Source organism: Haemorhous mexicanus, chromosome 13 (genome assembly GCF_027477595.1).
Source record: "Haemorhous mexicanus isolate bHaeMex1 chromosome 13, bHaeMex1.pri, whole genome shotgun sequence".
In the NCBI taxonomy this organism is placed as follows: Eukaryota; Metazoa; Chordata; class Aves; order Passeriformes; family Fringillidae; genus Haemorhous; species Haemorhous mexicanus.
In genome coordinates, this window is record NC_082353.1 from 19,978,471 (window position 1) to 20,002,455 (window position 23,985).

The window sequence follows — 23,985 nt, forward strand, 5'->3', positions numbered from 1 at the left end:
GGGTCCAAGCCCTTCAACAAACACTTACACACGGTGCCCATATTCATCATCCGACTGCTTTAAGGAGGAGAAAAAAGCACAAATGTTTCATGGACAGGAAACCTGGAAAATATCCATCTGCAATGAGGGATGGTCAGATGAGAACAATTAGAGCTTTCTGCCCTGCGAGAAATAATAACTCAGGCCAGTAAACTGACACAAAGAACTTCACCACATCGATAATTTACTGCTCTGTATTCCCTCTATGTTGCTACTGTTTGCACAGATCAAGCAAACAGATAAGTAACAGGTACCCAAAGCTCCAAGGTATTTCAGAACCAGTTACCCTGCTTTCTTTCCTATCAGAGTTCATATACACAGCATCACTCTTCCCTCAGCTTCACCCCATTTCACACGTGCTGCTTTTTTACAGTCAGCAGAGGCTAATATGACACTTGGTACAGGTGTTAAGTCTCTGCTCCAGAACCACTGCCAGGCAGTGTTTTGGAGGGTGATGGGAAGCTGTGAGATGTGTGCTGGAAAGCCTCCAACTCCTGGGTACCAGCAATTACATGTATATGATGGACAGGAGCATGACAGCTCAGGGGAAAGACCTTTGGCTGCATGTAAGAAAGAACTCAGAAACACCCACTCAACCATCCCCAGGGAGACTTCCCTTGCCTGTTATCTCCAAAGATGCAATCTCCATTTCCACAGGGAATCTGGGATGTCCCGCACTGGAGGGGATCTTAACAACTAACAATCCAGAACAAGGAAGGTGTTATGGCTGGATAGAGGAATGCCTCTCAGTGTGTTAGCCTGAAGCTCTCTTAAGCTGTCCTGGTCCAGAACAGCAGTGGGAAGAAGACAGGAGGGCAGCCAGGACAGCGTAGCTGGCACTAACCTGACACAGTGAGCCGGGCCTCCCGGCTGAACTTCACGTTAGCAATATTGGTGGCAACGCAGTGAAATATCCCACTGTCTTCTGCCCTTAGCCCCGTTATCTGCAGAACCCCCTTGGGAAGCAGCGTGTACCTGTGGGAAGAGAAAACAGAATCAAAAGTTTGCAAAGCAGGACACGATGTGACAGCAGGCTGCACACCCATCCAGGCGAGGCAGGCTGGCTCCCTGCATCCCAGTGCAGAGATGCCAATACCACCAAGATGTCAACACCCCTTTAAGCTGAGCCCCTACCTGCTTCTGTATCAGTTCCTACTTTTTTTTGGATACTTGAGCCTCTGGTCTTCTTTTACAGGGGAATAAAAGAAAATAATTTATCTCCTGATGTATCCTTGAGAAATGGTGATTTTTGTTGGAAGGCTACAAAATAGATGCTTCCTATTTAACCTGTGGAAAAGCTCTGGCAGTGCATTTGCATGTGAAGACAGCTGACATTAGTGGTTATCATGACATGGGAATTACCACTCATCAGCTGAAGCATAGTGACCAAGGACAGGCTTCTGAAACCTGTGCTCCACACTCCCCACTCCAGGCCCAGGACTCAAATCCGTATGACCTTAAAACCTCAGGTGCATGAAAAGGTATGTTTAAAATAAATATTGAGTGGGCAAATGTAAACATCAATAAATATTTTATATCTTTAAAACACAGGCACATTTAAATCACACGTGCATACACACATATATGTACACATACATTACAGGTTGCTTGGCAACCACTTGTTTAAATTGGCTGGTAGTAAGTCATTACACTGTGATGAGTTAATAATCCATTTCCGTCCGGAAGATGAAGAATCTCTTTCTCCATATCAGCATATGGTTAAGTGCCTATAACCTGCTCCCTGCGCCGCGTTCCAAACGTGCGGCTCCGTGTCGGTGGCAGCATGACAGCAATCAGTTCTACACGGCCCAAAGTTGATTGCAATCTCTCTGGGACTTTAAAATGCCCATTGTTTTGGATGAATTATACTACAAGAAGCCTTCATTTTTGTTAACAATCTGCCCACAGCATTAGAAGATTCAATTCCAAAGCTATTATTCTGCCTTCAAAGCCTCCAAGTGCAAGACTCAGCATACAAATTTATATACACTTTATACGCAGAAATGCACCAAGCGTGATTAATACAGAAATCCAATTCAGTTAGAGAAGCAACTCTCATCACCCAGGCTCTGGTGTCAGAGATTAATCTACTGAGCTGACAATTTTAACTTCCCCAATAACTTTACTCCTTCAAAATAAGGACACAAATGTAAGGAAACTGTTCCTAGGCTACATCCTCCAGGGCTGAGGCAAACTCCTTTCCCCAGAGGAGAAGCAGCAGGAACGAGCACAGCTTGGACCTTTCTGGGTTGGAGAAAAGTCTTGACTTCTTAGCCTTGGGGTTCCCCAGCCTTGGTGAAAAGAAGTCCTGATCACATTTAAATCCCTGCCACATTTCTGACCATCTCCACAACTGTGTCCCTGGGCTCAAATGCAAAGGATCAATGATGCATGAAGGACTTCAGGGGAACTTCACCTGTCCTGCAACACCTCACTGGGATGCCACAAGGCATCCAGCACAGTTCTCCATCCCTTACTTCTGCTGATGCCACCTCAGATCAGTGGCTCTGCTCTACCACATCCCCAGTTCAGCACCTGTATGAGTAAGAAGCCTTCAGAGGAGATCAAGTTCAACAAATCAACCTTGCGCTGGGCTAAAAAAAGCTTAGCTGAAAAATGCAAGGAAAAACAAAACCTCACAGTTGCAGTTTTCCACAGCAGATTTGGGCCTCTTGGGTCCTTCTACTGTAAGTTCACTGCCACTCAGAGAAGGTCAGGCATTGTTCCAGCCCTCGTGTTTTCTCCTGCCTCCAAAGAACCCAACCACATTCTGCTGCAGAACTGACATTTTTAAGAATAGGGGCTTTCAGGAAAATATTTACAGCTTCCTGGTTTCGCCTATTCCCAAGGCAGGGACGCCAGCCCGCGCTCGAGGTGTGCTGTGAGCGATTGTCTCCCAGTGCTGGTTGTGCGGCTGCCGGCCGCGGGCATGCGTTTCCTGCCAGCTGTCCCACGCCGCCGCCGACCAAACCCTGATGAGGGACGCTTCCGACGCCAAGGGAGCGGCCTGTCAAACACAGGAAGCGGCGACGTGCCGCTCCAGGTCTAGGCTGGGAAGGGAGGCAGCTGGAGTTTCTCTTTAGGAGATTGTTGGGGAAATGGCAGCTCAGGTTGCTGTGGGAAGCTCTCTGCAGAGCTTCCCCAGCTGCCACACATGAGGGAGTCCACCTGGGAATGGCAGCCACACTGAAATTCAGCACTTGCAAGAGTCCAGGACCCATATGCAAGATCCTAAGTCATGAAAGAGTTACACAAAATGGAGCCATGGAGGGATGAAGGTTGCCAAAACTACCCAACTCTTTGAGGCTTGCTGGGCAGGTCTCAATGCTGGAAAATAAACCTGGAGCAGGGTTGATCAGAGGTGGTCAGTGCAAGCCCTTCAAAATCAGCTAATGGCTTCATCTACCTCTCCAGGGAAATGCCAGTACTCCTACAAGGTGTTTGGCCAAAAGGAGAACCAAACCAGAAAAGCCACAACACACTAAACAAAAGAGTCTTCCATGGTGGAAACACTGGCCAAGACCCTTAGGCCAGCACAACTGGAAGCAATAGAAAGTCTGGTGATCTTTTCCCACAGAGAAAGGCCAGCAGCACATGGCTTAGACATGTCCTACCTTTCATTGTCTGTGTTGACTGGCATGCTGTTCTTATGCCATAGGATGACTGGCTCAGGCAAGCCGTGGATCTGGCACTGGAATCTTGCTACACCGCCTTCCTCCACCACTGCATTCTGAGGGTGGATGTGGAAGTCAGACATTGCTGGAAGACAAAAAGAGAGACAAAATTATTCACATGTGAAGAAAGATCCAACTGGAAGATGTCAGCAACTTTACATGACCTAGAAACACACTCTCATTTTCCACAGAATGCAAATGGGACTGTATTGTAACGTAAGAGCAGAAGGCCAGCTTGCAGCCTAACCTTCTGCATGGAAAAACAAGACTAGTGGGAAGTTCTTGGTATCCCACCTGCCTCTGCACATTGAAATGATTGGCTCAACCAGAACAGCAGACTTTGCTCCAAGACCCTCATGGTGCTCAACAAGGTCTGCCGGGGCAGCGACAAACACAGACACTGCACTGGCACTTAGCAGAGGATATTCCCAATAGCTTGAGCAGTCTTTGGATCCTAGGCCACATCAAAAGAGAGATGGATTCTTTCTGTTGCCATCAATGTATTGCCTGTTGTAAATATCCTTCTGATATGTACAGCTTGACTCCTAAACTCATGTTATTTAAATAACTTGAGCAGAAGAATGCCAAAATACCCTAGTGAAACATACAGCCCTTGATTTCCACCTGTTTGCAGGTGCTCCTGCTCATTGCATACTCTGCCTTCCAGCACCGCAGCAGGAACAGCCACATCCCCAGGTTGGGGAGCAAAAGGATTCAGCCAAAAGAAAGAGCAGCTGCCAAGAGCTCAGCAAAACAAGGCTTTTGGGGCTGGGACCACCCAACAGCAAATGATGAGCCCCAGCATGCCCATGCAGGGTGAATACAGACCAGCCTGTTCCAGCAAGCCACAGCTGTAACCACTGTGTGGAAACACTCTGGCACGCTGTTAGAGCTACATAAATAATACCGTAATCATTACTATTAATTAATTGGAAGGTGCTGCCTGTTGACTCCGCAATAAACATATTCAAAGCTAATAAACATCCCAGTGGTTATTGAGCTCGTGATTCATTTAAAGTGCTGCATCCACAGGAAGGTCTCTCTCATTACCATACAAAACAAACTCCAGGAGAGCTCCCTGCTCTGCCGCCCCAGCCTGATGACACCCCTCTCCCCAGCAAGAAAACCTCGTCCCCTTTTACAAGCATCAAGTGCAATGACTGTGGGTCTGCTAAGGAACAAACTGCCTATGTGTCAGGGCAGCTTAATCATTCATCTGCAAACTGCAGTTGGGCTCAGGCAGATGGGAGATGGCCATTAGCAATCATACATTAAATATGTGTTGCATTAACCTGCGCTGCTCCCGCAACCACCGCTCTCAACCCGCTGATGGCAGATTTGTTAAGCTGATGGAGTAGCACGGAGCAAAGCCCCAGCCCTGCACAGTCACAGGGTTGGGAAGGTTTTGTAGGTATGAGGGTGGGATGGGCAGCCAGCCCCACGTCAGGAGCCAGACCGGGGAGTGGCTGCGCAATGTTCCAGCCAGATGGCGACACACCAGCACAAGGTGAAAGATCACGGAAAATTGTATTTCTCTTTCCCAAGATAAAAGCCAATGCAATTATCCTCCCTGGTATAGGATTATAGGATGGAGCCCAATAGTGCAATGGCAATTTACCCAATTCATATAGATTTAGCCTTGAAATGAGACTGATCATGGCTCAGAGCATTCAGACATGGAAAGGCTGCTAGGAGGTCTCTCATCACCAGGTGATGCTGCTTCCAAGGTGGCAAGGGATGCTTCAAAAGATGGGGGTCCATGAGTGCCTGCAGCAGGGGAGCTCAAGGGAGCCTGCAGAACATTTCAAGGCTGGAGACCCAGACCAGGGTGAGCATTTTTGTGAAGTCAAAACTTATGGACCCTCACCAAGAAAAGTATTACTGAGAATGACACAAAGCTCTCTAAGAAAATTTTTTTAAAAGCAGGGATTCAGATGCCTGTAGGAAAATTCCTTTCAAATGTACAGATGCTCAGCGCTGAGGTTTTCTGGTGGTTGACAGGGTTGATAAAAGAGGGAGGTGTGAATGAGAACAGCCCAGCACAGACTTCGCTCTGCTGGCTACAGAATTCATTGCCATTCCTTTATTTCAATAATATCACCTCTTATAGGTAAAACTGCAGCAATAACCTCTACTCTTAAAGACACCAGTATTAATATTTATCATGAATAAAACATGGCAAGTTATAAATAATTCAGTTATGAGGATGTTAAGTAAAATATTACTCTTCAACGACACTATAATGTGGCTTTGAAGCACAGTTTTATGTTAAATGCCTAGGAAACACTGTGACCCTTGCCAAGACCAGCTGGTTTGCAGAAGATGCATTAAAAATTCATGCACTGAGCTACAAAATGCTATTTTTAAAACAGGTTTACGAGTTTATTTACAGTTGCAGAGACAAAAGACTTTTGGAGCATCTCCTGTAAAACAGCAACAAAACTTCAATGTGAGTGATTACTGGGTTTTCAGCCTGGGAATAAATCACTGAGGAGAAGGAGAGGAGAGGGATAGGAGCTCAACTGCTTCACACGGCATTGCCTGGAGGAGCTAAATCTCTGCTGACCCAAGTGAGGTTTTTATATATGTCCCAACTGACTGTAACAAACTCATGCAGTAGAGTGCTTGCTCCTGTTTGTCGCTTGTCTTCCCGTGGCAAGCAGCAGGACCCTGTTACCAGCCGAGGGCTTTTGTTCCAGCCGCCAAGGAGAAGAGCTGCACGTCAGCCCGGGTGGGGTTGGCCAGCAGCCAGGGAGCTGCAGCTCATTTCTATGCTAATGGCTATAATAATTTTAAAAATAAATACATGCAATCACAATATTCACCCGCGAGCTCCTAAGAGGGGAAGCACTCACTAATCCATCTGCCAGCGGTCTCTGCCATCCAGCAATGCAGCATCCATGTGCCAGTGAAGGGACTGGTGCTGCCCCAGGCCTTTTTTACCATCATCAGAGGAGTGAGTGCCACCCTGCTCCCATTAAATTTCCCTCTGCCATCTCCTTGTGTCATCAAGCCATAAAAATAACATAAATCACATGCACACTCATTGCTCCACATTAATGCTCCAAGCTGTGATGTCTCAGTGCTTCTGCTATCATCCCACCTGGATTTTGGCTGTGGTACACAGCAACTGCCACAGGGCACAGAAAGACAAAATTAGGGCTTATAGCAGACAGGGAATGGTCCTGGCAGCCCTTTGACACTGCAGGCATGGAGGAGCCTCCTCCAAAAGATGCTGCCCAAGGCTAGATTCAGATTGAATGTTGACTGACTACAGTCACACAGATAACATAAAGCAGAGGAGTTACTCTTCTTCTCTCCTTCCCCTGTACTATATAACTAAGGACCTCAACTAGGATGATGCTGGATCACAGGCAAGGCTCTTCCATATAGAAACCCCCATGCTTGGGATTGCCCACCACTTAACCCCCACTGGGATGCTGTCCATGAAGGCATGTCCTATGGACACAGGTGAGCAGCAACTCTCATCCTCATCCATATTGATGAAGGATTCATTCTGGGGTCTCCTCTAATCAAATCACAAGCACTTTCTCCATCCCAACAGGCCTGGTGGAAAGGCCAATGGAATAAAAATGAAAATAGCTATCGAGTGAAATTTTCTCTACTCCATAAAAAACTAAATTGAAACCATTAGTGGCCAATCCTTTTTTTGCTCAGTGCAGCATTAGTGCTAAGCCAGAGATTGACCTAGATTTGATATAGAAAAAGAAAACATTAACTTGGTATGTCAAAGCAAATCCCAGGCCTTTAGAGTCATTAAAACACAAACATTCTGCAGGCACAAGGAGAGGAGGAAGACTTGAAAGGTTCAGTGCCAAACATGGTGTTAGGAGAGCATTTGGGAAGGCCAGCTAGTTCTGCAATCAAATTGCCTCTTGATTTTAAATTACTTATGGGGAAATAGAGACCCGCTCTGGCTCTGACACAAGATGATGCTGGGTAGGAGTGAGCACCCACACCATCACAAATGCCACACAGTCCACAAATAGCAGCCCACAAGTGAAGATCCTTTCTTCACATTTCTGTCACCAACCTGTTAAATTCAGACCTTTTCCAATGGAGGCATGTGGTTAAAATGCCTCTTAGTTAACACAGCGTAAGGAACAAGAATTTTATGGGGATGTGCCTGCAGTACCTGACCTTCCAGATGTTCCTGCCAAAGAGGGCAGGCTTCATTATCTCCATTACAACTGGGGAAGGTGAAATCTGGGAGGTAAATTATTTGCCCAAAGCAGAGAACAAGCCATAGGCAAGCTGACCCCTTCCAAGATTGGCTCCATTCCAACGACTGCTGATTCTGATACTGAATATCCAGTGAGCTGCTGATTTTTATACTGAATTTCTCTACGTACTAATAAAATTGAATTCCTCCTCAGGTCAGCAGAAGCCAGGGTTGTTTTTTAAAACACAATGAACACCATGCCAATTAATTCCAAACCTGAACCACTCTCAAATCAGGCTGAGAGCTCCAGCAGAACCAACCTTCAATATCTGTGAGACTCACGGAGCACCCAACTCCTTTTCCTGAAAGCCACCAGTACTAAGGCAAGCAGAGGGATTAAATTTTCAATTCCCTCTTGGCTTAAGAGACCTTTACCACTAAGTCAGCAACCTGCCAGGGAACATTCTCAAAGAAGTCAGCAGGTGAAGGCTCTGCAGACTCAGGTCTTATTTGTCCCCTCCAGACTCTGGAAATGGAGGATTTGCCAATGAGAGGGAGCTGGCAGAAAAGACGGGGGGCGTGTGGACACCACAAATCCCATCCTCTCCTCTCTTTCCCCCTGTCTTCAAACAGCAAGCCCTGCCCAAGCCTTAAATAAAAAGACACTGAATCTTCTTTCTATACTTTTTAAAGATGCATTTTTATAAAGCTAAAAACCAAGCCCAGGGCAGGCCAGCCCGGTGGCAGCTCCAGCTGCAGAGCAGCCTCTGCGCCTGCGAGCCGGCCCTGCGTGTCTAATGACGCTATTGTGCGAGGCTGTTGCTGAACTGCCGTGAGCCCAATTTCGAATGCAAGTTGCTTTGTGCATAGTGAAGCGTGAACAACAGCGCCGCCCATTTATCTATTTAATTCTCCAGGAGTAGCAGGAGCGGGGCCCTTCGCTCACATCTAAAGGGAAGAAAAATCGCCTTTCTCTCAGCTTTGGAAAGGGAGGGAAATATTAAAGAGCAGCCATGCCTCTCCCAGCACAGAGGAAAATCCTCTCTGCCCCTGTCCACTAATCATAACGGGGAAAATCCTAAATCTCTATTGTCCATGCTGAGCCTCAGATCTCAAAAGAATATGAGCTGCAAGACTCAGGAGAGTTTGAAGCAAGGAAGAAATTTTAGAGGAATGTAGTTCATTTAAGAGGAACCAAAATACCAGGTGAGATAAAAGAGGGAGGATGACCCACCTCAGTCTGCGCAGAGGCACAGGGAAATGGTCAGTCCTGAACACTTCTTATTTGGAATATTTGCAAACAAGTGCTTATTCCTCTTGTGCTTTGGCCATTGTTTTCTTCCCCTGGAGCTAACAGGATGGCTCAGAGCATGAATGAAGGATGGTGCAGGCTCTGTTCTCTCTGCATTTTGCATCCTTATGTCTCTTGTTTTCACCCACAATCAAAGCCGACTGGAAGAATTTAAAATAGACTGAGAAGACAGCACATGATACAGACCTCTCTAGCTGAGCAACAGTCTCCACCTGACCTGTTTTCTTCTCCTGTCCCAAGCTCCTGGGACAGGGATGAAAGGGAGACAACAGAGATAATGCCTCACAGTGGGACACAGCAGCTGCCCACGGGAGGGAACATGCAACAGATATTTTTCAAGAAGAGTAGGGGGCAAAATCTGCTGCTCAAGTAGCAGGAGGCTACTCAAGTCAACCAGGAGGCAAATTTTTGTCTGGTCTGGGACTGTGGCTTCCCAACTTTTTGCATAACAGATTAAATGACTGTGAGCCAAATCCAGCTCAGGTCACCTCCCTGCTGCATCGCAATGAACAGCCCTGATGGACGCTACTGACCCATGACTTATTGTTGGGTTGGCTGCTTTCAAAAGCAGAAAAAAGCACAGAGCCCTGTAGGGGCTGCTTCCGCTTAGGGATGATAAATATCCTGTGAAAGTAATGAACACATCTTCACTGCATGCAGAGCAGGGGTCAGAGGGAACATCCTCAGGAGACCCTTGTTGCTCTACCCACCCTGCATGAGCGAAGGAACCAAGCTGTGAGGAGGATGATGGGTTCTCCCTGAAAAGGTCCCTGTAGGGTGGCACCTGGAAACCCTTTGAATGCCTGCACTGCAGCTCCACTCCTCTTCCTGAGCTTGACTGAATGTGCTGCTCATTGCTAGCACACCCAGTCTCTCCTGCACAATCACAGTGTCTCCAAACCCATATTCTAGTCCTAGAGAACTACTATATTCATGGTATTTATTATAGCTCACTTATTGGAAAATTAACCATACCACCATCAGTTGTTGATGTAGGGGTACTCTCCTGTGAGCAGGAAAGACTTTTGACTGGATAAATGCAGGCTCTGCACCACACATGGAAATGAACAGGGGCCTTAAGTATCTTAGCATTTCTATAAAACAAAATGCTGCACCTCTAGAGAGAGACTGTTCCCACACTGTTCAGTACAGCACGTGAGGGAGTGTCCCCAACATTCAACAGCCCACTACCCTCGTTTGTCTCAACTTAGGGGAGCAGAGAGCACCAGGGGAGCTGCCAATGCCTGAGGAATCCCTTGAGAACATCTGGCATTTGCCATGCTCTCCCTCATGCAGTAGCACTGCCCAAATGCTGCCTCCTGAGACCCAAGACCTACTATAATGTGGCTGCAGCCAGAAATCATCCCAGTCTGAAAGCAAGAGCAGGGAGTCCCTGTGCATCAGCACTAACACCCTCTCTGAGGTGCAGCGAGAAACCAGGGATGTCTGAGTACCCTCACACCTTTCCTATAAAGTCATTGGTTATTTTAGGGACAGGCTCTAAGTGCCACCCCTGGTCACAACCAAAATCCAACATCATCCCTCTCTTGAGTACCAAGAGCACACTCTACCCATGAGGCAATGCTGCTCCTTATAAACCACTTTGAAAGATGCATTTTGGCAATCCCATGGATCAAATTTCTCACTTCCCTCCATGCTCAGAGCACATGGCAGCATCCCATCATGTTACCTGCTACGCCAAGCAGCACAGCAGACAGCCTAGGGTGGTTATCCATCTTCCAGCACCCTCTTGTTTTGCAGGGGGATCACTAATAAACAGCACCTTTAGCGCTCTCAAATTGGTTTCAGGGAGAGAAGAAGTTGCTGGTGAAGAGGGAGGCATTGCTGGGAGAGACCTTTATCAGGGAGCTCTATTGCAGTAATTTTTCAAGATGAAATTGCTCTCCGGCTCATGACAGCATTTAGTGTATCCTGAGGCGACCATTTGTGAAGCCAAACCTGTGGTGCTGCTGCCCTGCTGCTGGAGGGAAGGGGGAGTATTAAATGTCATAAACAACTCTTAATTTGCCTGGGCGGACTGCACATGGGGCTGGTGATTCCACAGTGCAGGAAGGGGTTATCTGTCAACACAGGGCTCCAGCACCAAGGGTGATGTTGGCCAGGCAACACTGGCTGCTGTGACACCTGCCCAGAGGTACAACACACCACAAAGGGCTCCTGTATTTTTGTGGGGGGACTTCTTAAGAAACCCCAGCATCATGCAAGGCTCCTCCACCACAGAGCAGGGCTCCCCTCCAGTGTCACAGAAGATGTCCTCTCCTGTTGCATTCACAGCAATGGCTTCTTCAGGCCTTTCCTCTGAAGCACACATTCACTCTTTGCAAAATAGCAATGATTTATCCCACTCAAGTGCCCCTGCAGACCCCTGAAGTAATGAGAAAATGAAAGGCAAGCTGTCCACAAGCCTCTGGGAAAGGCTGGCTCGACAAGGGCAGAGCAAAGCGTGCAGTATGCTGCCAGCAGGCAGGTCTCTCATGCCAGATTCCCATCCAGAGCTCCTCGTGTTTTTCCTACTCTGACACACACAATTAAGACAAATTACATAGTTACCATTTTGATTTGTTGCACAATACTGATGTTTTCCATCCCTCTCCCAAATATTGATGGAGATAGTAAAAGAGGAAGCTCCCACACAGCTGGTTTTGGCCCTGGACCACTTTGTTTGCAGCCAACTCCTTCCAGTATTGAGGGCGGATGGACGAGCAATCCTGCTTTTCATCAGCTCGGAGAGGCAGCGAGCCAAGCAAGCACGAGGTGTTATCCTCAGCAGCCCTCACAACACCTCTGAGTAGAAACATCCCTGCTCAGACCTCCCTGAGCAAAGTCAGCAGCTTCCCTGCTTTTCTGTGCTCACAGACGAGCGCACACTTTGTTGTGGCATCTCCGGAGGCACTGGTGGAATCCGTAAAGGTGAAGGCAAGGAAGCTTTTCATCACGACTGCCCACGGAAATGCCATCAGCCTCGCTTTCAGACAGGGAGCTGTCCTGATTTACGGGCTAATGAATTTTAAATGAGATGCATTTTTTAATTTTTTGTTGTCAGCCCCCATTTTTCTGCCAGCAATCATTCCAGTAATAGCTTTAAATTTTCAGCATCTGTTTTTACCAGCTCTCTTGTAATTAGTTTACTAATGTATTTCACTGTGCCTTTGTTATTTTCAGAGAATTACTTCATTCCCAGCTATCAGAGATAGTGCACTTCAGTCTATAAGGAGTTTGGCCTTTGTTCCCCTGTGGTTATTCACATGGGGGAAGATGGCTCAGTGAATGACAAGCCTTTCTATCACTACACATTCTCCATTTAATGTCTTTATACTGGCTCATTAATTACCACAGAAATCTCCTTTCCAAATGGAACCTGTGATTTATAGAAGACTTGGGCAAGGTGCCATTTTTATCGGGGCGACAGCAAACAGCACCAGTGCTTGCAATTCACTCTTCATTTTCCTCCTGCTGCAGCAGGGTCAGCCTTGCTGAGGTGGGAGCTTTGCCCGGGCAAGGGAGCTCAGTGAGTGCTCAGTGCTGCTGAGCCATGGGCACCACACTGCTCTGGCTCGGCTGGAATGGCCAAGCCCATGGCAAATTGAGATACAGCCCGTTCTGCCTGCTGCACAGATTGAGATATTCCCTTGGGCAGCAGCTGGGGAGTGCCTGGAAGAGGTGAAACTGCCTCTAAGATGATCTCTTTTCCAAATCTGGTGGTCAAAGGGGGTGGCAGTGCATACAGCAAAGTATCTCCTAGGTCTTGGCAAAAACCCAAGCGCAGCATGAAGACTCTGGCTTTCATGATGGAGTGGGCAGTCAGAGGTGATGGGCTCTGTGGCACCCAAAAGCACCTCTCTGCTGTGTCCCATCAGACAGCAGGCCTGAGTGCAAGCTGTATCCCTCAGACTCCAAAGCATTACAGACTTGCAAACTTCCCAGCACATGGGGTCCAGGCAGGGGGAAGAGCTTCCCAAAGACATAAGGCAAAGGCTCCCTGTGGACCCAAGGCAGCCAGAGCAGGGGGGAAAGGCGGCTGTGGAAGTACCCCAAACAACGGTCTCTCTGTCCGACGGAAATTAACTTTAAATCCTTCAGAACAGTATGTCTTTCACCACGTCCATACTCTGCTGAGCATGATAAACTACTCCCCTTCTTTATTAAGGAATGAAACAGAAATGGGAATGGTGCACACGATAACTAAATAAGTTATTTAAATAGAAAAATAATCACAAAAGGCTGGATTCCCACAGAGGAGCTGCCTGACATCACAGCAAGGAAAATACTCAGCATCCCCTGTGCACAGGGAGAGGAGAGACCACAGGATCACAGCACTGAGCCAGAGCAAGCGGGCCACAGAGCTAGCATTGCAAAGAACTGCTCTAAAGCTCCTTTCTGTTCATTTTAATGCTGAATTTCACTCAAACACAGGTGATTTTTCTAAATGCTGAAAGCTGCTCTGCTCCCATCCCTTGGTGTTGAGCACAGATATTGTGCTTCGATGTTGCCCAGTCCAGATTGAAGGGGATAATGTCAAAGCTGTAGAAAGGACTGAACTGTATGATCCTGAGAAAATCCAGGTTCCTCCCAGGTCTGCTTTTCCTCCTGGCAGCAGCTAAGCCGTTAGCTGTCATCTCATCCCTGTGGCTGAGTTACTATATAAATTCCTGTTCGCTCCTTGGCAATAGCAACAGCTTCCTATTTTGCTGGCAGCAATCCAGGGGAAATTCAAGCTGAATTACAGCCATTCTTCAGAAAATAGGCCAAATCCACGAAAGCAGGACACATGACCGCAGACGTAGACCTTGTCCTTTTTTCTATTTATTTCACGGCGAGAAGCCCCGTTGGCTGAAAATAGCTTATCTCTGGAAGTCCCCCTTTCCGTTCACGGCTGCCGCTCCTGGCTGCCAGCCAAACCATTACCACCTCAAAGAGAAAGTTCATAGCTCCGCCGTATCGGCCCCACGGTACAGGACGTGCGGTTTGATGTTTGCACCGATTTCTCTCTGGGAGCTCAGAGGAGATGGGGATTGTGTTTCTGTGCACGAGCCAGCGAGTGTTAACTCCTTTCCTGCGCCTCCGCTGGGATGGGTGCACCTGGGGCTGTGCCCCAGCACTGCTTGTCAGAGCAGACACAGTAGTGTGTATACACACATGTGCACATATGTGGACGTATGACAGGAATAAATTGTTCCCTATGAGGGTGGGGAGGCCCTGGCACAGGCTGCCCAGAGAAGCTGTGGATGCCCCATCCCTGGAAGTGTTCAAGGCCAGCTTGGACAGGACTTGAAGCAATCTGGCCTGGTGGAAGGTGTTCCTGACCATGGCAGGAGGTTGGAAGTAGATGATCTTTAAGATCCCTTCCAATGCAACCCAGTCTAGGGTTCAATGACTTTATGGGAGTGGCAACACAGGTCGGACTCTGTGAGCCAGGGTCCCTCCAGACACCCACTCTCACAACAAGGTGGCAACTTCCATTTCATGCCAGGTCACTGTGAAGAAGCCACTCTATCTCAAAGCACCTCTGCCCCCACAGTGAAACTTTTCTCCTCCCTGTGCACCCCACAGCATCCTAAATATGACTGGGAGACACATCACCATCCTGGTAGACAAACACAAGTAAGGATACAAGAGAATGGTTAAAGATAAGGATGTGGAAGATGGTGACACAGAGGAAGAAAGTGATAGCAGAGTTACAAACCACCAATCTCACCATCTTTATCTTCCTCACTATCATCAGACCATCACTGAATCCGAGGAGCAGTGATGCATTCCAGAAAACACAGTTCTCCAGGGAGGACTGGCTTCTTGTTGATAAGAAGCAGGGAGGCTTATCTTCTAAACCCACTGTGACACCTCACCCTGGGCCCAGTTTATCAAATTAAACTCATTACCTTTGAGGACTCATTGAAAGAGGTGTCAGGAGGGAAGTCGTGGGTCAAGGAGGCAACGCTGCCATCGCCCTGCGGTGCCGCTCCTGGAGCGGTGGCCAGTGGGACAACACTGCCTGGGAAATCAGCACCAGCATGAAACCATCCCAGAGCATCACATCAAGGAAGCAAAGCGACAGAAAAAGGGGACGCACTGATTTCCTGTTGGGCCATTACAGGACTCTCTGGTTTACTGCACCTACAGCCACACCACGCAGGGTTTTGCTCACTGGGCGAGGTTCCTGATTTACAAGAGCCGGTTTCAATACGGTAGAAAAACAATCTGACTGTGCCCACGGGAGGGCCAGGACTGTGAACTGCCATCACCCAACCTCTGTACTGCATCACAACCAGTGATACATACAGAACTTTGCATATGCATCTCTTACTGCCACAGAGAAATAACCAAGTCCTTTCTGTGAGGAATTTTTAAAATGAGCAGTCGAGTGAAAATAAATTTCAGCTTTGAGCACTTTGCTAAGGCATTCAGATATATACTTCAGATGCTTCTAATTTTTTTTGGTGTTTTATCCTTGATTAAACAAACACAGGTCACCTCAGGTGGTGCCTCTCCTCTTTTTGCAAGGACCTTTGGTACTGTTTATGGGCAAAGGATACAACAAGAAGCCCTGGGTAACAGGAGGAGAGGGCAGTGAGGCTCAGGAAGCCTTTGAAGAGCATTCCCATGGGATGCTCCCAGATGGGATAACTATCAGCTCAAAGGGCTACAAGGAGGGGTTTTATCAATTTGTTGGGAGAAGAAGAGGTTGGATGAGCTTGTGTTACTTCCTACAGTAAAATCTACAAATATTTTACCCAAACGTTTCTGCTTCTTCCTGTGTTTGTGCACCCTGAAACTCACTTGGGCAGGCTGGGGGGGAAGGCAGCCAGACTCCCTGAGCAGTGGTTTTCTGACTAGGAGTCACAGATTCCCCTGTGACTACCACACTTGAGCCCTCTGCAAGTGCACCAGGTCCCTACACCCTCCACTGATCTCCACCCATCCTACCAAATGACCCCTGGCAATAAAATTCTGTGCCATGGACAAAAGACAAGAGGAGGCACTGAAAAAGAAACCCAGCACACAGTGCCAAGCCTGGAGAAGAGCTCAACACTGACATTGCAGCTCCTGCCAAAGGAGGAAGAGGTAGAAGACATACAGGATACTCAGGCAGCCACACAATTAAAATTTAAATACCAGCATTTGCCTTCAAAGACTGTCAGTGATGGGACAGCCAGACAGACCTGCAACTGCCTGGGACTCCTCTGTCCCCATCCCTGCTCATGCACTTGCTGTTCTCATTTGCTTCCCAGACTCATTCCCCATCCAGGTGCCAAGGTTAACATCATTTAGCCACCTAAGCTCTCTGTTAGAATGAAATTTCATTTTAATTAAATCTTAAGTTTTGGATGCCCACATAAATGTGGAAAGCTGCGTGGGCTGGAGTGATGATAAATGCCAAGGAGCAGCAGCACTGCAAAAATTATGTGGGTTTTAGGGAGCAGGCAGAGGTCAAACACTGCACCTGAAAGGAGGGATTGCAGAGGGGCATTTTCAGTGACTTTGAGCTCTGAACTTGAGATTTGCCCCTGTGTTTGCAGCACACTGGGGAAATCAGAGCCAAAGCCCTGCAAGCCTGATCTTCAGGGGGCCCTTGCAGGCATGCTCAGTGTGTCCTGTACCAAACCTGAGGCATCAGTCCTCTCCCCACTGAAATGTGCATCTTCATCAGAAAAAAAAGTTGCAGCCCAAAACAGATTCCTCTCCAGCATTAACAAAAGAGGTGAAAACTCTGTAACAAACAGGTGATTCTAGCACAGACTGTTAAGAGACCTGAAAAACTGCTGGAACACCTAAAATATTCAGGAAGGCAATTAAATCTATTTTAACAAAACCTTATGGCATATAATGGCTCCCCAGGAGACCCACTGTAATACCCTAATAACTTGTTTATGTGACCCAAATGTCCAAGAGATGTTCCATGAGAGCATGCATGCACATGGGACTGTGCGCCCCACATGCATAATCAGGCAGAGAATAAAAGACAGGAGAAGCAAAGTCCTTAAGATACTTGCGTGGTGCAAGGCAGGAGCATCCACATGGAAAACACTGTCAGCAACTTCACAGCCCTCACCACCACGAAGCAAATAAATAAATAAAGAGAGCTGCAGGAATTAGCTGTGAGGGTGACAGCACTGAAGGAAAATGAAAGCAGAAAGGGGGGTAAGAAAAAAACAACCAGCCCGGCTCGCTTTTGTGTTCTCGCACAATGGGGCACGTCAGCTCCGGAGCCTCCGCAAGCCATCACCCGCCATCTGGCAGCGGGCTGGGCCGCTAATGGGAGGCCCCGGAGCCCCAGCTGACTCCCAGAGCCACAGGGGAAATCAAGCTGATGATCTCCCCACATTAAGCCATCTAAATTAATGCAGATGCGTGGCCCGCTCGCGAGAAATTCGGCTGGTGAGCGGCAGCGAGGAGAGCGGTGCGAGGCAGCTGCAGCGTGCCACCAACCCGGGAGCCACAGCCCAGGGCCGGGCCAGTGGGAGCCACCCCTGCTCATCTGTGAGACAAATTGCTGGCCAGGGTTTCTGGAAGCGCTGCCCTTTCCATGCAGTGCTGGCAGCTCGGCTGAGAGATGCACAAGCCTGGCCAGATGCAAATTCTGCAGCAGCAGGGACAGCCCAGATTAACTCAGACCATGCTGTCCGAACCAGCCTCATTAACTAATGTCCCTGTAATGCCCTAACGGAGCAGACTGGCTGGGAAATTACCGTGCATGGGGTCCAGGCAAAGCAGGGCATGGAGGTGTCGATGTGAGCACTCTGGACCAGGTTCAGCAGCAGTGCTTCTTCCTAGGAGCAACCCCGATGGTTTTGGCAGGGTGGACCCCAGAGGACACAGGTCCCTAAGGAACATTTGCAGCTATGAATGTCTGAATTCCCTAAGCACTGTGGTACTGGATAAGGGTGCAGAGCCTGGCAATGAATCACAAGGGAAAAGTCAGTGCTGGTGCAGCAGAGGGCTGCCTGAGCACCTTGTCAAGGTTGTGAGTTCAGCTCCAGCCTCTGCCCTTGCCAGCTGTTGCATGAGGATCAAGAGAACAAATCACTGGGAGTTAAAGATGCACAGTGCTCTCAAGGCATGGAAATGGTGCTGGAGAGGGCATCTTCAGCCCAGAGGGACACACAACCCCTCCTTTTCCACTGCACCTAACACAACTGTGCCTCCAAAAGCTCCCAGGTGCTACCCTGGGGACATCTGGATGCTGACCCATATCCCAGCAGAGACCTTCTGGGAATTGCTGTGACAAATCTCAGACCATGTAAAACCTAAGCTTTGAACAATTGAGGCACGTTTCAGCCTCCCCAGGTCCAGCTGCTGTTGCATAGCCCAGGGAACCTCTGGAGGTGTCAAGGATGCCTTGCAACAAGCAGGTATTTGGGGATCCATCACTGTCACGGACAGCTGAGATCCTCCCTACAGCACCAAGGGTAAACCCAGACCCTTTCTAATGACTTTGGATTCATAACCTATTCCCCACAGATGGAAAATTTTATTCCCAAATGCACTGAGACCCACATGGCAGCAGCTTGGGTGATTACAGTCTCTGCTATCATTTGCAGGGAGGCAGAAAAACCCCCCATTTTACCTAAAGGGGAGGGTGGTAGCATATGGTAAGCGTAGGTTACATTCAGCCCCAGGAGCAAAGCTGCAGCCCTTACACAGCTCACACTGCCTCTGAAGCATGTTCCAGGCCCCACCAGAAGAGTGGCAGATTTTTTGCTAGGGTAGGAGAAGGGGAGAAAACCTCCCCATGCAAAATTTGCTCCCGAATTCAAGCTAGTTGAAATAATCTGTTGGTAAACACAAAGCACCATTGGGGTAACAGCTGAGTGGAGGCCTATATTAAACAAGTGTCTTCAGATGAAAATATCACTCATCTAAAAGGCATCACTATTCATTCATGCTCAATAAAACACAAAATGGTTACAGATAGAGCTGATGGAAAATGAGAGAGAGAAATGGAAGTAAAGGTAAAGCTACCAGGCAGGAAACAGCACAAGAAAGCAAAAAAAAAAAAAAAAGAAATATCACTGTGAAGAGGTTGATTTAGCATTCTGCTCTAGGAGAAATTTCAAAAGCAGGTTTTAATATCTGATAAAACTTCACTGCTGGTTGCCATGCTGCCTGACAGAAGCACAGAAGGGGACTAATAGCCCTGGCATGCGACATGATAAAACATTTTAAGCCGCATAGCTTCACTTGGACTTGCCACTTTTCAGGCTGTTTTACGGTTCACTGCTATCCCTCAGTGTCCTACCAACAACCCCTGAGCATGCACAAGCTCTCCTCGACCCACTAGGCAGGTAGCTTCCCCCAAGGTTGAGTTTTTCCAGCCTGCAGATTATCACAGGTGAATATTACCATTTGGCAGCATTGCTGCAAGGAACTGCAAGGGCTGAGTGCAGGGCACGCAGGCTGGTGGCTCTGGTCTTCCCACCAGATATCTGGCTCCTCTAGGGCTCTCATCCCACTAAAACAGGATCCCTTCAAAGTCCTACATCATCCAAACCCTTCATCCGCCCAGCTGGATGCTGCTGAGTTGGCATTAACAAGAGACGTGGGGGGCTTGGTTTGAAATACACCTCTGCTTTATAGATGATTTCCCAATCTAATAAAGAGACAAAACATTATCTGTCTTTCCTTCTCTTATTTCCCAAGGAACAGCAAGAGTGGAAACATCTTTCTGCCTCACCAATAAAACTTTTATAACCTACTTCCCTGGTGGCTTCTAAGCAAAGGCCCTTTTCCCAATGAGAAGCCTGGGAAAAATAGGGAAAGGAGAGGTGTGATCTGTATTCACAGCCCATCCCAGCTCAGGTGGTGGCATGAAACACTGGAGTCATGCCTGGATGCAGGCAGTAAAAATACTCCTTTTCCCTGGCTGCCCAGGGATTGTTCTTGCCAGGTAATCCATGCAGAGGGTTATTGGATACAGCATAGGAAAATTACCGTTACCAAAATTTAAAAGTTACCTGTCCATTTGAGGGGAAAAAAAAAAAAACAAAACACCAAAACGAGGCAACTGAAAAATAAGGCAACTCAAAAAACAAAGGAAACCAAGATGGGGTGTGTTGTTTAGGTTATTTTTTTGCAATGAGCTGGTACCAGCTTTATCTACTGGCATCTATCCTGCCTTTTTCAGTTTAATTTTACAGAAGGAGAGGAGTGGAAAACTGGATGAATTTGGGCACAGACTGGGTAGGTTTATCTGCACATCCCTCTGGATACAGACCTCTCACTTGTAACTCTGCAATTCCAGGACTGCCAAACTCTCACAGGTGTGTGGCCAAAATAGATGAGACTACAGAACAGGCTGGAGACTCTTTAAGTTAATTTTTTAAAAAAGCACAAGATTATCAGCACACAAATACATCAACAGGTAGCAATATTTCCACACCGTATTTCCAGCTGAAAGGAGGAAGAGCAAGCAGAAAACAGGCTGGCTGGCTGCAAGCAATAATATTTCTCATGGTCTTCCCTGTGATGCTGCCCGACACAGAATAATACTTTATAAACAATCACAAAATCACAGAATGGTTTGGGTTGGAAGGGATCTTAAAGCCCAACAGGGACAGGGACACCTTCCACTATTCCAGGTTCCAAGCCCTGTTCAAGTCAGTCCTGAACACTTCCAGGGGTGGGGCAGCCTCTGCCAGGGTCTCACCAGGAAGAATTTAATCTCAAAATCGAATCTTACTCTGAGCTCCTTCATTTTAAAATCCCTCCCTGTGTGGGAGACAAGCTCCTCAGAACATGAGAGAAGGGGCACAAACCCACAGACTCACATCACAGCTCCAGGACTGCTCCAGCTGAGAAAGGACAGGACTGGCCAAGGCAGGTGATTATAACAAAGCCCTAATTAGAAGGAGGGACAGGAATGACATGGAAGGGGAAAAATATCCAAAGCAATATGCTTAACTATCCTGGAGGAGCCTATCCCCAGTGATCTGCTACTGCCTCCATCCACATATAGGTTATCATTTAAGATTGTTTCTAAATCTAGGAAACTTTTCCTGGCCACGAGCACAGGGTCAGGAGGGAGAAGAAAGGAGAAAGCACACTACTAATGAAGAGAACAGGAAACTTTTTTTTTTTTTTTTTTTTTAATCACATAAATCAAGCCAGGGAAAAGACTTCATGCCCCAGAAACCCAAGGCCAGGATACTCATACATTCAATCATAAACTCCAGGAAGGAGAGGTCATTCCTTTCCTTCTGCAAAATACTTTTTTTTTTTTTTTTTTTTTTTTTTTTTTTTTTTTTTTTTTTTGGTCAGGAATGGTTTTAATTAGTGTGCCCAAAGCTTGTGAGCAGCTCTGGGAGCTGAGAAGCCTGCTCTGCTAATGGTCTCAGAGAAAGCCAAGCACAACAGCAGCATTTGTCCCAGCTCCCAAATCTCATCCCTTTGGCTCCATATATCTCCTTTGGAGACACCATTACCATTTCCCTACACTTCTTTAGCCCACTCTCTAGTAACTGCTCATTAAAGCAGCATCTTGTTTAGAAGAGCCCACACCTCCTCCCTCTACATTAAAACAGCAACCTGACCTCAATAAAATATAAAACAATTAACTTACTAATTAGTCAACAAATAACTGTTTCACCCAAGTAGATACCAAGTTGTTAGGAAATCTATTAGCATTTCCACTGTAATTTCATGCTTTGCTGATGATGAATAAAACAAGGTTGAAAGGGACCTATTCATGTCCAGAGCACAACACCCAGTGGCTGTAAGACAGTGAGTGCAAAACTTCCTCAGAAGAGCCAAACACCAGTACCAGAACCAGTATCTGGACAATGTCACCAACACCACAGCAGCACCAAAACCTGGCAGGGACAGTGTGAGGGGCCAAAAGGAAGAGCAGAGGCTGAGAAGTTCTGCCTGCACTTCCCAATCAACTTGTGTAGAACAAGTTCATGCAATCAACTGCATTGGGCCAAAAAACCTCAATGTTGAGCTTAAAATGATTCCTTTAAATTCCCCCAGCCAGCTCCACCATGGACAACACAAATCATACTAAAAACCCCTAGTTCTTAGACACATCTCCATGTTTCTTAGTGCTGCGGTCAACAAGCAAGGCCATCAAAGCCTGCCCTCCTGCATATGTGAGCAAACGTTAGTGTAAGTGTCTGTTCTGGTCCCAAGGATAAAAATTTGGGCCTCCAGATGACATCCATTTCTCTCTTTCCATGCCATCCTCTTCCCATGTCAGGACATGCTCCTTGGTTGCATTCTGAGAAAGTAACGGGAGGATCTGAGTGTTGTCTAATCCTGACTGGCTTCATGCCAGCCCTGGGTGTGCAAGCTGGGTGTGCAGGCTGGATGGGACCCCATCCTGGGAAGGGACAAGGACACAGCCACCTCTGAAGTTAAGTCTACACAGTCTTGGATGAGCACACATGTCCAAGGATGTTCAGACAGTGATGGTAATACCTAAGGGGCAAAACACACAAGCTGCTGTTTAACAAGATGTACCAGAACGTAGGTCTGTGGTCTCTTCCCTACCTATGAATGAAAACCACCTAGAAAATGGGTGTGAAATTTGGATCTCGTATAGTGAATCACCAGGTGCCCTGGACTGTCAGCAGGCACAGTCTGTCTGCCAGGGGTACATCCAGCCCACACCCTGACTCCACAGCTGCTCCCTGACAAGGGCAAGGAGGCTGTAGACAAACTGTTCTGTTCATACTGAAGCACAGGGATAATCAAACCCCATGCCATGGGTCTTAGGTAGGGAAAAAAAATGAGTCACAATGCTTGGATCAGTGAAATATTCTGCAGTTCTCCCCATTCAGGTAAGGGGCTGCTGTTTGGTTGCATTTAACCAACACTTTATTCACCCAAATGACATCACCCTTATGGTTCCCAGAGAGCTTCTCAGAGACCTTGCACACAACACATCCAGGTCAACACATCCAACTGCCTGCAGAGAGCCCAATTCCACCCACACAACCTACACCCATGAAACACAGCCCTTGACTTCCTCTTAATCCAACATACACCAGCGCTGGAAAAAATTTGCATGTTAGAACAATTAGATGTGAAACATTACACGCCTTATCTCAGTGATATTACATAATTGGATTTGTGGCGTACACAGATAATGGAAGCCAGAGCTTCCAGCAGTCAGAAATATAAATCATACACTGGATTTTCGGCAGTTAAAGTTAGGAATATTTTAAGAGGTCACAGCAAATACATTGTTTATACTAAGAAATTGAATCATGTTATTAGGCTCTCTGTTCATCTAGTAAAATCTTTAAAAAGCTCATAAACTCGTTACTTTATTAGTTCAGACTTATTATATGTATTTGAAGCAATACTCAGAGGTATTGTTAAGCTACTGCAGGCAAGGGTTACAGGTCTTATGTATTTTCCTTTTGGTAGTACCAGATGTGTTGGAGGCAGCGGCTGTGACGAAGGTTTGTTGTGAATCTCAAAGCTCAGAGCAAGGCCAAGCAAACTTTTGTGTGTGTGTTCCTGTTCACTGGAGACCACCAGCACATTTAATGCACAGGCAGCTTTGCTTTTTCCAGGGATAAATTTTTGCCTGCCTGCCCACCCCTCCAACCCATCCTTGCTCAGGAGGAGAGGCCACCTGAGGGCTGCCAGTGTAAATGCAGCTGTAATCCTGCTCCAGAGGTAAGCATGCCTGGACTTCTTGCACTAATTAACCCAAACAAGTTCCTGCTCTGCATCACCCATGGAGAGCGTGCAGGACCCTGCTCTGCATCACCAAAGCACCCACAGAGAATGTGCAGAACTCCAGTGTGACATGT

The 23,985-nt window shown here is 47.3% G+C and overlaps 1 protein-coding gene across 1 annotated transcript in view; it reads right to left on the reverse strand.

The window, feature by feature from the left end:
- Positions 1 to 23,985, reverse strand: part of IGDCC3 (immunoglobulin superfamily DCC subclass member 3) — a 100,799-nt gene that overhangs the window by 39,839 nt on the left and 36,975 nt on the right. The window contains exons 3-4 of the mRNA XM_059858685.1: positions 3,654 to 3,798; positions 884 to 1,014 (exon numbers count right to left, since the gene is read on the reverse strand). Coding sequence (XP_059714668.1) covers positions 884 to 1,014; positions 3,654 to 3,798 — 276 coding nt within the window. The remainder of the gene's footprint in view (positions 1 to 883; positions 1,015 to 3,653; positions 3,799 to 23,985) is intronic.